This window comes from Chionomys nivalis, chromosome 10 (genome assembly GCF_950005125.1).
Source record: "Chionomys nivalis chromosome 10, mChiNiv1.1, whole genome shotgun sequence".
In the NCBI taxonomy this organism is placed as follows: domain Eukaryota; kingdom Metazoa; phylum Chordata; class Mammalia; order Rodentia; family Cricetidae; genus Chionomys; species Chionomys nivalis.
Genome location: NC_080095.1, coordinates 65,236,081 through 65,253,524, shown reverse-complemented (window position 1 = coordinate 65,253,524; position 17,444 = coordinate 65,236,081). Strand labels below are relative to the sequence as shown.

Below are 17,444 nucleotides of genomic sequence, written 5' to 3'. Positions count from 1 at the left end.
ATATTAGAAATAGACAAAAAGTTAATAATGGATACCCAAATGGAGGCTATGGTTAACTTTTGTGCTCTGTAGAATAAAAACATACACTGGTCTACCTTCAATAATTATGTGACTATTATGAGCAAGTCATTTTTTAACTCACACCTTCCTGAACCCTTCTCCCATCAAAGTAGTTAAAGTGCTCTCCCTGTGTCTACTCCCTGTGGCTAGTCCGTCAATCTTACAGATTATCCCTATAGACACTAGATCTTCAAAGATCATTTGGGGTATGTTTATCAGGATCGTTTCATTTGCACGTGTATCAAGAGAGCAACAAAAATTTTAAGAAAGAATAAAGAAACCTATAAAACCAAGAGAAACCAATCACAATACAATGAAATTATTATAATAATAATAAGGATATGATGACAATACTAGGAGCTGGAAATCTGACTCAGCGGTTAAGTGCCCTCACTGTTCTTGCAGGACCCATGTCAGCAGCTCACAACTCTAGCTCCCAGGAATCATATGCCTCAGGTTCCTGCACTCACCTGCATAGACCCCCTCCCCACAAACATATAATTTATAAAAGAAATCTTAAATCCAGGCGTGGTGCATGCCTTTACATCCAGCACTCAGCAGGCAAAGGCGGGTGGATATCTGAGTTCAAAGCCAGCGTGATCTACACATAGCAAGTTTCAGGACAGCCCAAGCTACACAGTGAAACCCTATTTCAAAAAACCAAAAATAAAAATCTTAAAAAAAGAAAGAAAGAAAACACATATGCCAAGTCAGATGACCCTGGCTCTATATGAAGAGCCTTTTTTGAAGTGTGTTTTGGTGCAATGAGGGGTTATTTTTAAAAGAGACAAACAAGAGACTTCAGAGGAAGGCAAAACAGAGTAGGAAATACTAGAATATCTTTTTTCAAGTAGTATTAAGGGTTAGATCTTAAAGAAGGCATAAAGTTAAAGAATACCAGTAGGGGTGGTGGGATGGAACCTGTTTTGAATAAGCAATTAAGTTTGTGTCATAATAATTTATTAACTAAGAGGCAAGGATTTAGATAAGTTATTTTTTCAAGCATACAGAATAAAATGGATATAAATAACATTAAAACAATTTACATTTTTATGTTAAATCTTTTGTATTAAGCCTACTCCCCACACAAAATCATTTCAACTGCTTAATGGTTCACAAGGCCAGGAAACAGCTTCTATATCAGCTAAGTTCCAGGGTACTTGGGGCCCACAAGGCATGTAAAAATCACTGCAGGGTGACAGTTAAGTTTAAATCAGGTTTCCATAGACACTAGACTTGAAGACTGTCTAAAGTGTTCAGTGAGCAATGGCACAAGTTCCATATGTAGCCATCAAGCAAGTTACCAGGTGGAAAAAATAGGGTATATGCCAGTGAGATAGTTCAGCAAACTGTCACCACCCTGAGAACCTAAGTTTGGTCCCCAGAACCCACATAGCACAGAGAGACTCAATTCACAAGCTGCCTTGTGACTGATAAAACTCCTCAGAGGTACCTAAGCTCGTGTGTATACACAACAATAAAGAAATATAAACTACAAAATGAGACAAAACAGAATAGGAACCCATGCAAGCTGCCCTGCTCCTCCCATGAGGTCCCCCTCATCTCCTGCAAAAACGTTCATGTTCTTATATTTCTTTTGGTCTCTAGATAGTTCTTGTTACACTGATAGCCTTGTGTGGCTAAGTTATCACGAGAGAGGAAAAGCCCATCACCCCAAAAGCACAGAGCCATCTACTGCACACTGTTGGAGGAGGGCCGCTTGGTCGTCCCGGCTGCTCTCCACTTCTTCATCCCGGCTGCCCAGAACCAAAACAATCATACAGAAACTGTATTAGTTAAATCACTCGTTGGCCCATTGCTTTAGCTTCTTAGTGGCTAGCTCTTATATATTAATTTAACCCATTTCTATTAATCTGTGTATTGCCACATGGCTGTGGCTTACCGGCTAAAGTTCTGGCGTCAGTCTTTGGTAGGGCTACAGGCTTCTCCCTGACTCCACACTTCTTTCTCCCAGCATTCAGTTTAGTTTTCCCTGCCTACCTCTATTCTTTTGCCCTATCAGGCCAAGCCAGTTTTCTTTATTAACTGACCAATTGTATTCACAGCATACAGAGGTGAATCCCACATCAGCACAGCTTCACTTCAGCCCACTTTGTCATTCTGCTTATACTTGACTCTACATTATACACATTTAAATATGAAGTTTGTTAATGCCAAATTTAAGAAGGTGGGTTACTGTCTCTTCAACATCTATGTTTTACTAGTTTGAGCAAAAAGAAAATGCAAAGTATTATTTAATATGAATAATTTAGTATAACATAAATTACATCTGTTTATGACTGTAATCTTCAATAATCCTCTTTAGGATAGGGATATATTACTGCCTAGAAGCCAAATGCAGCCTTCTCTTGGGTTTGATTTTACTGGCACACAATCACATCCTCACTCCGAGGTATTCGCTTGCTTTCTCACTTCACTGGTCTAGAGTGTGGGAGACATCATGACCAACACAGTCTAAAATATTCATTATCTGGTTGCTCAAACACAAAAACATATTTTTTCTTCTTCTTCGTCGTTTCATAAGGAGAAATTCTGGGCTACAAGGTAAAATTTGTTTCTAAAGTCTACAGCTCTGGTGAATGTGCTAAGAAACAAAGTGCAACAGGCTTTTAATTTGTTAGGGATTAGGAAAACGGAAAGCCTGGTGGATTTAAAAATTAGGGAACATCACATACAATTCAGATGAACACAAAGTGCACTTTACTTAAGGGCTGAAAGTCTTCTAGCCAGATACAAAATGTGGTGAGCTCCAGGATAACAGCAAAGATCTCAAGAATTGCCTTGCCCAAACAAAAATAATTAGCCATATACTAAAAAATGGAATTCCTAACCTGAAATAGACCATGATATGCAAAGGCTGAGAAATAGCCACAAGCTTCAAAATCAGAGATCAAAATCTTCAGGAGAAATTGACAAAGGTGAGACATGCCCGGACTGGTGCTGGAGGTCGAAGTCCTTACTTAAAATGATGGATGTGAGCCAGGTGGTGACATATGCCTTTAATCTCAGCACTCGGGAGGCAGAGGCAGGCGGATCTCTGTGAGTTCGAGGCCAGCCTGGTCTAGAGAGCTAATTCCAAGACATCTAGGGCTACACAGAGACACCCTGTCTCAAAAAACCAAAGACCAATTTTAAGTGAAACTCAGAACTCATACTTCAGTGTTGATTTTTAATAGTTTCCCTCACTTTAAACGTGTTCTTTACAGTATCTTCTATCTAGAATCTCTTTCTGCTCCACTTCATGTCCTGTGAGCTTCATCTCTCAGGCTCCAATTTAGATATTCTCCTACTTGAGGGCTTCCCCATCTCCTAGCAAACATTTATCAGCCTCCTCTTGGATGTTTCCACTCTGCTGGCTTCCTAAGACACGTGTGACTTACACACTTCTCACTAGGGAGACAAATGGTCTCAGCATCTTCAAAGCCTCCCCAAAGAAAACTGTCACAAGTAGACACTCTCAGTGAATGGTCCACATTCATTTACATGTGCAATTAGGCAGAAAAGATGCGTACTTGAGAGGAAGAGATGTCTGAACCCTAGTATTATCACTTTCCTTTGGGTAAAATCACACCGTCTTTGAACCTGGTTCCTCTTCTATAAAATGAGAGTATATTTCATAAACAGTTTGGGTAAAAATTAAATGAGCTAATTCTAAACAAATGCCCATAGGATATGTGCATTTCAATCTTTTTTTTTAATTGATTTCATTGAGCTCTACATTTTTCTCTGCTCCTCTCCCCTCTCTTTCTACCCTCTCCCATGGTCCTCATGCTCCCAATTTACTCAGGAGATCTTGTCTTTTTCTACTTCCCATGTAGATTAGATCCATGTATGTCTCTCTTACTTCTTTGGGATTGTGACTGGTAGGCTGGTTTTCTTTACGTTTAAAAACTGTTTATATGAGTAAGTACATACTATAATTGTCTTTCTGGGTCTGGGTTACCTCACTCAAAATAATGTTTTCTAGCTCCATCCATTTGCCTGCAAATTTCAAGATGTCGCTATTTTTTCTGCTGTGTAGTACTCCATTGTGTAAATGTACTACATTTTCCTTATCCATTCTTCAGTCGAGGGACATTTAGGTTGTTTCCAGGTTCTGGCTATGACAAACAATGCTGCTGTGAACATAGTTGAGCACATGTCCTTGTGGCATGATTGAGCATCCTTTGAATATATACCCAAAAGTGGTATTTCTGGGTCTTGAGGAAAGTTGTTTCCTAATTTTCTGAGAAATCGCCACACTGACATCCAAAGGGCTGTACCAGCTTGCACTCCCACCAGCATTGCAGAAGTGTTCCCTTTACCCCACAACCTCTCCAGCATAAGTTGTCATCAGTGTTATTGGTCCTGGTCATTCTTACAGGTGTAAGATGTAATCTCAGAGTTGTTTTGATTTGCATTTCTCTGATGACTAAGGATGTTGGACATTTCCTTAAGCACCTTTCAGCCCCAACTTTTTTATTGTTCAAAGATCTTATTATGTGCAAAGAAGATCCTAAATCAGTGGTTCTCAACCTTACCAATGTTGTGACCTTTTATGTGTTCCTCATGTTGTAGTGACCCCAATCATAAATATTTGCATTGCAACTTCATAATTTTAATCCTACTATAAAGTAATGTAAATATCTGTGTTTTCTGGTGGTCTTAGGCTACCCCTGTGAAACAGTTGTTTGACCCCAATCGTGACCCACAGGTTGAGAACCTCTGTCCTAAGAGGTTCACCAAAACAGCAAAAAAGACGGAGTCAGAGGAACACCTAAAGAAAGTTCAGCACTGAGGAACGGGACTTAACTAGCTTAAGAATCTGAAGAAGTTCTTCCTGGCAGCTCCTTGAAGGCAAGCACAGGAACAGAAATTTTAAAAAGAAAGCTGAAATCACTATAGTTAAGACAAGCAATAAAGTTCTTTAGGATGAATTCAAAAAGTTTGAGTGTGGCTGGGCAGTGGTGGCGCAGGCCTTTATAGAGACAGGCAGATCTCTGGGAGTTCAATGTCAGCATGGTCTACAAGAACTAGTTGCAGGACAGATTCCAAAGCTACGGAGAAACCCTGTTTTGGTAAAAGTTTGTGTGTGTGTGTGTTGTGTTGAGAGTGTAAGCACACAAGTGTCACAGTGAGTGTGTGCAGAGGTCAGTTCTTTCTACTGTGGGTTCTGGGGATCAAATTCAACTCAGGTCGTCTGGTTTGCATTGCAAGTACTGAGCCATCGCACTGGCCCAATTTTGACTGTATTTTGATTAATAACATCAGATTATAATAAATATACTAAACCCAATTTGTTTGCGAAGAAAGCTAAAGGTGCTCAGCCTCCTTTGAAATATGACTTTATTTATTAGGATGTGTGTGGATATTTTGCTTGCATGTATGCTGGTGCACTGTGTATGTGTCTGGTGCTCACAGAGGCCAAAAGTGGGCACTGGATTCCCGACAACCATGAGTGCTGGGAACTGCACCCAGGTCTTCTGGAAGAAGAGCCAATGCTCTTTTTTTTTTTTTTTTTTTTTTGGTTTTTTGAGACAGGGTTTCTCTGTGGTTTTGGAGCCTGTCCTGGAACTAGCTCTTGTAGACCAGGCTGGTCTCGAACTCACAGAGATCCGCCTGCCTCTGCCTCCCGAGTGCTGGGATTAAAGGCGTGCGCCACCACCGCCCGGCCTGAGCCAATGCTCTTAACTGCTAATCTCTCCAGCCCCAACACTGACTGCTGATTTTCTTAGACATGGAGTCTAAGTTTTATCAGACCTTGAATCCAGGGTGGCCACTGTTTTCATCACACGTACTTATACTCAACACACATAGCACACACTGGCATGTGCGCACGCGTGCGCGCACACACACACACACACACTCCCCCACCCCAGACAAGTTTTCTCCGTAGTCTGTCCTGGTACTAGCTCTTGTAGACCAGGCTGATCTTGAATTCCCAGAGATCCGCCTGCCTCTGTAAAGGGCACCACAGCCCAGCCACTCTCAAACTTTTTAAAATTCATCCTAAAGAACTTGTGGGCATACTTTATTGCTTGCCCTTGTCTTAACTATAGTGATTTAAGCTCTTTCTTTTTAAAATTTCTGTTGTTCCTGTGCTTGCTTTCAAGGAGTTGCCAGAGAATATATTGAGAGTGCCTCTCCTCTCCTCCCAGGTCTGTCTGTCTGTCTGTCTGTCTGTCTCTCTCTCTCTCTCTGTTCTGGAGCAGCTCAGAAGACCCTCTTCAGGTGAGAAAAGACATCTCTTCAGAGTACCATACTTTGTGTCAGCGCTCAGTCAGCGCTCATTTCTTATTCTATTCAAGATCAGTTTTGTCTCTAACTGGACAGAGTTAAGTGGACGAGCCCAAAGGAAGCTAGCAAAACCAAACTGAGAATCCATACAATAGTGAGACCAACAAAATGGATTATTATTTCAATCCATTAAGCTCTGGGGTACTACGGATATACATGTTTTGAATGAAGAAAACTGTGTTAACATTAAAAAGCATGACGTGTTAAGCATAAGAAAGAAAGCTGAAAACAGTAGTGGGTTGCCCTTTAATCCCAGCACCCCAGGAGGCAGAGGAACCAGGAGGAGTGGGACAAACCTTTAATCCCAGCACTCCAGGAGGCAGGGAGCCAGGAGGAGTGGGACAAACCTTTAATCCCAGCACTCCAGGAGACAGAGGCTGACAGATCTCAGTGAGTTTTTAGAGGCCAAGTCTGGTCTACAAAGAGAGTTCCAGGACAGTCAAGCCTGTTACATAGAGAAACCAAAATAAATAAAAATAAAATAAATAAAAAGTAAGAAAAAATATAAAGCATTTAGGAATCTCTGCTGTACCCTAGGAAAAAAGGACCTGTGAACTCAACAGTCAGCGACATGTAACCAACATATTCCTAAAAAGGAGTTAAATACACCTAATTTAAAGACACTGGCTCGAAAGATTATCCACATTCCCTTGAAAAGTGCATGCTCACCAGACCGACTACAGCTAGATTTCACGTGTCCCATCATCAGTGTGAGAACTGGCTGGTATGACAAGCATTTTACCCCACGGTAAACTGATGGCACCAGGTGTGGTGGCACATGCCTGTACTCTCAGCACACAAGCGCAAGAGGATCTCAAGTTCCTGGCCAGCTTGTCATTCATAAACAGACAGCTTTCTTCTGATTTGCCCACTACTACCAAGAGCTTAATCGAGGGGCAGAGGAAAGGTCAGTGCTGAACAGACAAGAAAGTGGTGCCATCTACAGAAACACAGCTTGTAATTCTAGCTTCTTTGTGCATATGTCTACAGCCCCTGACAACAGCAAGAATTCCTCACATAAAATACGAACTAAAATTCTGGTGCCATCAGTGGCTGAATATGTGATTACAATTGCAATCAATACTCCGACACCTTTCCTCGTTTACAAAAGGGCTGCATTAACAACAAAGAATTAATGAACAATAAAAGCAAAACGTATTATAAGCTATCAAATCCTTTCCACTGGAAAGACAGGCTGAAACAAGCTGAACTGTCTATTAATTTGAGGTGGAAAAGAATAGTAAACTTTATATTCTAAATGTAAAACTTTTCAATTCTAAATGTAACTTTACATTCTAAATGTAAACTTTCAATTCTAAGCAGCCAAAAAAAAAGAGTTCAAGACAAATCATTAGGAAATTATATGATGTATAATTTCTAATATTCAACTGTCTCACTATTTTTAGCAACTGACCAGGTGGTAGTGGCTCCGCCTTTAATCCCAGCACTTGGGAGGCAGAGACAGGTGGATCTCTGTGAGTTCGAGGTCAGCCTGGCCTACAGAGCAGTGCCAGGACAGGCTCCAAAGCTACAGAGAAAACCTGTCTCGAAAAACAAAAAACACAAAACAAAAATTGTGTTCCCATCAAAACTACAGTATAAATCTTTACCTGACTTGAAACTAAATTTTGCACTTTAACATGTATATTTGCCTACAGTTAATGTGCTATTTGTAATAGGCTTCCAGAAAGCAGGTCAAACAAGAGTTAGCAATTAGTTCAGAAACATGCAGTTCAAACCACTTCAACAGAGGAATTTATACTGTAAACGACCCATCCTGGTCACGGTCTGTCTTAGAGAACACATGGGGTCTTGGAGACTAAAGGAATCAAGCACAGGATACAGGAGGAGGTGATGACCACAGCTGTTTGGAAAGAAAAGAGGAAGTGGACTACAACAACCCAGTGGAACACTATTTAGCAATGAAAAGTTTCTGACAAGCTACTAACGAGTAAAACGTTTGTTAGGAAATGAGAAAGGCTGGAAGCTCTTAAAAAAAAAAACCTCTCTAAGTGCAGCAGAAATTTACATTCAAGAAATAAGAAGAAAACTGAAGGAACTGGGTGAGCATAGATAAATATTCAGACAAATACACGTTTTTTTTCGAACTATAAAAGATAATCTTCAAATCCACACAAACTAATCTGAGATGTTAGTTCAAACAGGCTTCCTTCAGTTTCTCCGGGTCATATACCATCCAACCTAAATGAATTTCACGAAAGGTGACTTTTTACCATTTGAGAGTATGAGAAGATGATTTTTTTTTCTTGAAAAATATTCCTGGTTTTTCGAGACTAGGTTTCTCTGTATAACAACCCTGGCTGTCCTGGAACTCGATTTGTAGCCCAGGCTGGCCTCAAACTCATAGAGATCCACCTGCCTCTGCCTCCTGAGTACTAGGATTAAAGGCATACACCACACAACGGCAGCTTTCTATTTCAGTCAATTTAAAAATAATGATTAGATATCTAAGGAGATGATGCAATTTTGTTTAGGACAAATGATCAAGTATCTCTGCTACCAAATTAATAATCTCTCTTAAACTGTAACTCTCAAAGCCTCAAATACTTCAGCACTAGAGGAGAAAAGATTTTTGTTTTTGTTTGCTTTGCTTTAAGCTATCTTTAAATATTTTAATATCCTAAGATTACAAAACATACAATTCCTCACTTTTTGTGTTGGGATACCAAAAATTTTCATTTCAGCATTTCAGATTTCTCCGTGATTAGAATAATTCATTTCGGGAAACAAAAGTACACCAAGAGGGCTTAATTTACAGGTGAGAAAAGTCAAATTTACCTTGCACTTGCTCTACAGTGAGGGCAGCCTCTTTTGTTGTCTGGGTCTAATTTTGTAACCCAGACTGACTGGCCCAGAAGTCACTCTGTGGCCCAAGCTAGCCTTGGACCTGCAAACCTTCTGTTCAGCCTCCTGAGTACAGTATAAAGGGCCTTTTCGAAAGACTGCTTATATCAGAGGGAAGAAGAGTTTGGGATGTAAGTCTATTAGTTGTTTTCCCGGTACTCTTAAGTTCAAAAACAATCAGAAATGCTACTAAGGACTTTAGCTTAAACTTTAGAAGAGAATATGAAGACATAACCTTGTACAGTTAGCCAACTCAAATCCACTTACCAAGTTACAGGAGTGCACTCAAAGTAATAAAACAAGTCTGTACAGGAGCCCAGGGAGATGTGCACTCCTACTTAAGGTACTGTTTGGTGAAAAGTACCATCTAGTCCTCCAGATAACACCTTTACCTGTAACCCCTTCTAGGGAGCTGAAGGGAGGAGGTGTAACTTGGAACTGACTTTTCCCAATCGCTCTACTTTCTCAGGCAGCCGCAGGGTTTGCCTGAAGACCTCCCTGGATCAAGCCTTCCCCCCTAGCCCCCCACACTCTGAAATCCTCCTACACACCACGTATTTGGTTGCTATTAACACACGGTTTCTAAGCCACAAAGAGAGGCTGCGTGGAGGATAAGGGAGGAGAAAAAGGGGGGGAGGAGGAATCAGGCTGTTCCTGTGACTGATCAATTCGGGTCTCTGTTTAAACCCGGATCGCTGAGACCAACTTCTTCACGGCTTCGTGTCACTGAGCGAGCGGAGCTCTTGGCTCTACCCGGCAACGAACTGAAAATTCGGGAGCTGAAGCTACGTCTGCAAGCAGCAGCTTCGGGTTCTTATCAAAACAAAAGCAGTGGCACATGTCAGGCGGCCCACAGGCGCGGGGAAGGGGGGGCGGGGGTAAAGAGGCGACAGACTGGAGCTGGAGTTGAACTTGTCTGTCTAACCCCCCCCCTCACAACTCCCACGGCCGCGCGCTCGCCTACACGAAAGCAAAAAATGAGGAGCGTCCGGGGTCCCCAGCTGTCTCCGACTCCTTTCCCCCACGCTCGGCCCGACTTCTTCCTCGCCGGTCTCCCGGGGGCGGAGACGCCGAGTTCCCCGGGGACGAGAGTTAGTCACCCAGAAGAGGCGGTGACAGAGCGCGGCTCGCGTCGCACACTCCCAGGCCTAGGCGGCGCGGGACGCGAGGCCGCCGCTCGGGACACCCGTGGCCCCAACGCCCCCAGCCCCGGTTCTCCCGGCCGTCTGAGGAGTCCCTCGCTGCTCAGCGGAGCGAGCCTCCACTCCGGCCCCGGTTCCTCACCTTCGCCCTGGCAGCCCCCATTTCCCCCCCCCCAAAAAAACGTCAGAAGCCACGCGCGACCGCGAGTAGCCAGTCCCCGGGGCCGGCTGTTTCCTGCCCTGGGGTCAGGGATTCCCTCTCCCGGCGCGGGACGGCGGCGGCGCGCGGCTGACCCGGCGGGGATCCCGGAACCGGCGAGCGCGTGCGGCCGGCCGAGCGCGGCGGGCGGGGAGGGGCGAGCCGGGGAGTTTCCGCCCGCCCGTCCGGCGAACGCGGCGACTGCGAGCGGTCCCCGGGCCTCCGCGGGCCCCGCCGCCCGCCGCCCCACGCGGTCACGGCGCGCGGGGGAGGGGCGGCTCGGTCACCTCGTCGCGAGCCCCCGGGAGAGACGAGAAGGGAGACAGACAAAAGGGCGCGGGGGCGGCTGTCCCCGCTGCCCCGGCGCCCCGCTCCCGCTGCCCCCGCCACCGCCGCCGGCCTTACTCGTAGTGGCGGAAGATCTCGTTGGTGACTTTACAGTAGAAAACTTCCTCGTCCGGCCGCAGGTCCCCCGGCGGCTTCTGCCTGACGAACGGCTTTCGGTGGAGCAGCGGCATCTCCCGGCTGCGCGCGTCCGCCCCGCGTCCCTAGAGCAAATTGGAGGGAAAGGAAAGCCGGTAAGGTGGGGAGCGCCGGGGTGAGCTGAGCTGCCTTTTGTGTGACTGACGCGCCCCGGTCCTCCCAGCCGCCGCCACCGCCACCAACACGGCCGCCGCCGGGGTGCCGAGTCAGTCAGTCAGCCGGGCGGCCCCGGCGCGCCCCGCGGGCGCCTCACAATGGGGCGGCCGCCCCCTCCCCCAGCGCCGCTCCCGGCCGCCGCCGCCGCACCGGGACTCGCAGTGTGCTAGACGCCGCGCCGACCCCGCAGCAGGGCGGCCACGGATTCTCCCCGGGCGCCGCGGCGCTTTGTTCCCGGGTCCCCGGGACTCCGGCCGGCGAGCCCCTCACCTGCGAGCGCCCGCCCGCCGCCGCACCTTCCCACGAGGAACGCCACGAGGGCCCCGCCGCCCCGCCCCGGAGTCTCTCCCGGCCGCCGCCGCTCGCACTGCCACTGGCCGGCTCGGCGCGGGGGGGATCGCGTCCCGCCGGCGCTTCCCCGCCTCTCCGCGCTCCTGGGAAGTTTCTGAGCTACTTTCGGCTCCGAAGGAGGAAGAGCCGCGGGGAGGAGCTTTGCGCTTCTCGCTTCTACCTTTTTATTGGCTACTGGATGACTTTTACAGCCTGTCACTGATACAGGAAGAGACGGCGGAGAGCCTGGGAGAGCTACATTATTAATTAATGGAGCAACCCCTCGTGAAGAATCAGAAGCATCCTCCATGTTTGAGATTATCAGCCAGAAGATCTAGGGAAAGCGCCAGCGTTCCCGAAACACATGGCTGACAAAGTAAAGCCCTCGTCTCTGCCAGTGTGCTACCAGCGCTCAGCTCTTCAAAGGGATTCCAATTCCGATTTAAAGTGCTTTTTGAAGAGGAGAAGCGAAGGAAGAGAATTAAGGAACGAAATTGCTAAAACTCTTAAAGTATTTTGCATGCGTAAACATTCATCTTGAAGAAAGTACCTTTCTTGACACCAGTTCGTCTTAATACTTAAAACAGTTCAAAGATTTCGATAGCTCAGAAAAAGGCAAAAGTTTGAAATGCCATCACACAGGATCCCCCACATATTTAAAACTAAACACACACTTTAAAAAATGATATATACACCTCTAAGTAATTTGAGATCAATGTTTAGTTCAATTAGAATCTTAACGATGTTGAATTTACTACTGAAAAACTCTCATAAAACGATTTTCCCATATCAGTAATTTTCACTTATGCAAACAATTTTAATGTTTATGAGACTTGGGGCTTTTGAATTGAAAAGAATATTTTAAATTAGAAATCATCCAAAATGTTCACAACTTTAATAGTCTTTTTGCTACCACTCTGCTATTTGCTTATTTGCAAATTAGCATGTGAGAAGAAGTCTCAAAATGGTTCTGAAGAATTGTTATTCAATAGAATGTTACTTTCTTTTTTTAACTAATACTGTGAAATTACTTCAGAAACTGGGATCTTCTATAATTTCTATAACTGTAACTTTGAGGGAAAAAATAATCTGTTTAAGTCTACTTACCAGGTTTTTTGTTTTGTTTTTTATTTTTAGAGACAGGGTTGCTCTGTGTAGTCCTGGTTGTCCTGGTACTCACTCTATAGATCAGGCTAGCCTCGAACTTTGTGCCACCACCACCAGGCTAGTTACCACTTTTGAACTTCTCTTAAGCTACTTTTAGCTGATTATACGGCTAGCAAAACAAAAGTTGGTGAAAGATGTATTCTTTGGGCACTTAAAAATCATTAATAAGGAAGGCGATCTCTGAGTTCGAGGCCAGCATGGTCTACAGAGCAAGCTCCAACACAGCCAGGGCTACACAGAGAAACCCAGTCTCGATAAAACAAAAACAAAAGAAATTTTAAAAAATTAGTGATATGTATGCATGAACAAAGTCATGGAAGCTTAGAAGTGCTCCCAGTGGCAAATACATACTTAAGACATACCACTATGTCCACATGCCACTATGCCCAGCTCAATGTTTCTCTTAAAGTTATTCTACATAATTAGTACTAAAGCTTACTTAATTATTATTACTTATTTATTTATTTTGATACCATGACTACTACCTTGCTTTTTAACTTACTAATTCCTGGCTTTTGAAAGTAAGAAGCTCATTACTATATTCAGAAATCAAAATATATTACCATGAAATGGGATTTTGTATTTTTCATAGATATTGTAAAATAAGCTATGAAAGCTAAAATAACAGGAAAAAAGAAAGCAATTAAAATCATTACCATTTTAAATATACTTAAATTATACATTTTTAAAGCTCCTTTCATATACCAAGACAAAATACTAGCTCATGTAAGAGGCAAGAGTCTTCCAGGCCTAGAGAGATCGCTCAGAGGCTAAGAACACTGCTCTTCCAGAGGACATGGGTTCAGTTCTCAGCACCCACATGGCAACTCATAACTGTTCCAGCTAACTCCAGTTTCAAGGGATCTCATACCCTCACACAGACATACATATAGGCAAAATACTGATGCACATAAAATAAGTCTTGGGGCTGGAGAGGTGGATCAGGGGTTAAGAGCACTGACTGCGCTTCCAGAGGACCCAGGTTCAATTCCCAGCACCCACATGGCAGCTCACAGCTGTCTGTGTAACTACAAGATCTGACAGACATACATGCAGGCAAAACACCAATGCAAATAAAAAATAAAAAAAAATGAAAAAAAAATAAGTCTTTAAAAAAAGAGAAAAGCAAGTGTATTCCAACCTCCAAAAAGTACGTATGATCTTGGGAGGAAGAGATCCAAACACAACAATAAGAATTATGTGAGTCCTAATAATCACAAGAAGGGCAATTCAAAAAGAGGAGCAGAAAAATTAAGATGCAGAAGGAAGAGCCAGGATCTAGTTGGTCCTCTGTTCATCAAGTATCTGTAGGCTGTGATTTGAAAGGCCACAGAACTTGGATACTCCAGTTTATCCAAGATGCAGCCCCCCTCCCCACCCCCATCTCCATTAGCTACCCATCTTACTGTATAAGATATAAATATGCTAGTAACACCGGTATGTATTAATCTAACATTCCCAAGGTGTAGTTTGGTAAATCGTCAACTTTGAGAAGCTATGCTGCTTGAGACAAGTTATGACAAAATAAGACTTTCAAAAATATAAGTTTTAAAAGCTGGAGCTAGGATGACTGTCATATCTAATTAAAAGTAGTTTTGTGAGAAACTTATTAACTATAAAAAAAACCCCATTGGAATCTTCAGATTTTCATGGAGTAGGGTCTAGGCCCTGGACAGTCTTTTTAAACCACAGATTTTCAGTGAGATTTGGTAATGATAATATCTAACTTTCTTGTCTACTTTTTTTGTTTTGTTTTGTTTTTTTGCCTTGTCTGTCCTGGAACTTGCACTGTAGACCAGACCAGGCTGGCCTCGAACTCACAAAGATTCTCCTTTACCTCTGCCTCTTGAGTGCTGGGATTAAAGGCATGCATCACCACTGCCCAGCTATACTTCCTTTAAAATACTGTTACAAATCTTCAGAACTTCAAAAATCCCTAAACTACAAAAACTACAAAAATGCATAGAGCTTTCTTGCTGATTTTCAGAAATAATAATTGATTTTGAGAGTTATTGAGGATTTCAACCCCGCAGTACACACACAGAAAAAGAGACAGATGGAGCTATGAGAAGGAGGCAATGTGGAATAATAAACAGCTGCCTCGGTCCTGTCTCCACAGTCCATCAACATCCCTGACTAACGTAGGACCATGGTGCCCTTTACCTTAGCAAGGTTACATGGGTGTACAGCTCCTCATAAACATAAGAAACACGTTCACCACTGTAGCTGATTTCCTCCCCATCTCTGGCCTCTCGATGCTCCCCCATCCTTGCTTTAATGGCTTTCTGACAAATTCATAATACGTGACCCATAGATTATGCCATGCTCCACACTGCTCTTTTCTCCGGTCTGAGGTCCTTGGTCTGGTGTGGGAGCAGTGGCTCTAGACCTCCGAGGCCGGTTAGAGCTGCCCGTGAGGTGTATGAGACATACTGGTCCTTGTTGTTACCCAGTTCCTTCTGCTTGGAACTAGGAAGCGTGGGATGTGAGTAAAAGCTGGAGAACTGTCTATAGCCACCAGCAACACAGTAATAGTTCTCATTTAGTGAATGCTTGCCCTGTAGGCTTTAAACGAATCATGCAATTTTCATCTCAAACTCAGTACAGTTTGTCTTTTAGATTTTACCCGTGAAGCCATGAGGCACAGAGGGATTATGTAAGCAGGACACCACTATGTGAATCTGGAAATATAAAAGCCACGATTCTGTTCTTAACTCCAAAACCTCGATCCCTACTCCTATCGCGTACTTAAGAGTTGTTATTCAGCCCAATGGTGGTGCATGCCTTTGGTTCCAGCACTAGGGAAGCAAGGGCAGGTAGAGCTCTGTGAGTTCAAGGTCAGCCTGGTCCACAGTGTGAGTTCTAGGACACCCAGGGCTACACAGAGAAACCCTGTCTTAAAAGCAAAACAAAACAAAAAAGGGCTGGAGAGATGGCTCAGTGGTTAAAAGAACAGGCTGCTCTTCCAGAGATCCTGAGTTCAATTCCCAGCACCCACATGGTGGCTCACAACCATCTCATAACTGTCATGAGATCCAATGCCCTCTTTCTGGTGTGCAGATGTACATGTAGACAAGAACATATATACATAAAATAAATCTAAAAAAATGAAAAAAAGCCAAACAAAAAGCACGGAATTCACAATATATTTCCATAAAGTAAAATTCAAAATTCTGCACGGCAGCAGCTACCACAAAGTCAAATTTGGAAAAAAATACTTGCGACTTGTGAACAAAAACTAATTTCTCTGATAGATGAAGAATTCTCCTAATCACAATTGCCTGAGAAAAACAGAAGAGAAATACAACTGACTTTTTAAACGCAGGTTGTGACTCCACTGAGCCAGCAGTGTTCATCTTCCGTGTTAGCAAAGCTCACCACCATGTTGATAAGACTGTAGAGAAACCAGCATGCTTCTACAGAGGACGAGAGACAAAGAGATTACACACATGCCAGAAATTCTGTGTGTAGGACGACACCCCACAGGCCTCTCAGTATGAATATTTACTTTGGTAATGTTAGGAATAGCATATTAAACTCAATGAAAATGTCGACAATTGCATAAATTGTGCTCTATCGGTACAATGGCTGGTATTCACACACTAGAAAAACGAGGAAGTCAAAGAACAAAAGGTACGTAAAAATGTATGTGGAGTGGCTTAGTAGTCTTATATATTTGCTTGATATTAAAATATATCTCAGGGCTAGAGAGACGGCATCTGCTGCTCTTATAGAGGGGGACTCGGGTTCAGTCTTCAGTACCCACATTGTGACCCACAACTATCCGTACCTATAGTTCCAGGGGACCTGATGTCTTCTTCTGACCTTCATGGGCGCTCACACGATACACATACATACACTCAGACGAAACACTCACACACACAAAATAAACCTGAAAAAGATAAAATACATCTGGAAGAATTCTCAAGAAAGCATGCTGGTGCCTCCGGGAAGATAAGAGGCGGTAAGCAGAGGTGCAGGGTAGCCTTAGTGCAGAGAGAGGAATACACACAGAAAGATGGAATGCAGGTGGAGAAAGATACCTCTCTGGCACAAGAGTCGGACACTTATTTGTCGGTTGGGTCAGTGGTTAGACACACAGGTGTACAAAACAGAAATTTAATTTCATTATAGTGATATAAATAGAGGAACAACTGTTTTCATCTTAATGTGGAAATAGAATTCAGATCCCAAACCCACCTAGAATGCCCGTGCTGATTCTAGCTCATAGGACAAATGACCGTGTTCAGCCAAAGAACATCTATTGTTCTTTTAAAGACTCAGACACACACGGAATAAATCAGTGGTTTTAAAACATGAATTACAGGGTTCCCTTTTATCAACGGCAAAACTACCTTTCTAAAGTTTCACTGGTCTCTGACATGTCATTTGCTCACTAATTTGCTACTGGAGTAGAAAATACCAGGATGTATCTGTTCCTCTTCTATTTTCCCCTTATGCTCAGGCGACAGCATACCAGCAGGGGCCATTTAAAGTCTTACTACTCATTTGTTATTTATTTAAGAAGTTCTAAATAAAAAATATTCAGCACAGTGCCTGGAACGTAGCAGGTACTCAAACCCACCGTGGCAGAATACTGTCTTCTAACACATTTCTGAAAGGACTTAGAGTTAAAATAGTATTTCTTTAAAAAAAAAGATTTATTTATTCTTATTTTATGTGCATTGGTGTTTTGCTTGCATGTATGTCTGAATGAAGGTGTCAGGTCCCCTGGAGCTGGAGTT

At 43.5% G+C, this 17,444-nt stretch overlaps 1 protein-coding gene across 1 annotated transcript in view; it reads right to left on the bottom strand.

Annotated features, from left to right (window-relative positions):
- Baz1a (bromodomain adjacent to zinc finger domain 1A) overlaps positions 1 to 11,530 on the bottom strand; it is a 78,622-nt gene extending 67,092 nt beyond the window's left edge. Inside the window, exons 1-2 of the mRNA XM_057782902.1 lie at positions 11,473 to 11,530; positions 10,969 to 11,111 (exon numbers count right to left, since the gene is read on the bottom strand). Of these exons, the coding sequence (XP_057638885.1) occupies positions 10,969 to 11,081 (113 nt within the window). The 5' untranslated portion in view covers positions 11,082 to 11,111; positions 11,473 to 11,530. The remainder of the gene's footprint in view (positions 1 to 10,968; positions 11,112 to 11,472) is intronic.
- Positions 11,531 to 17,444: the final 5,914 nt, after the last annotated feature.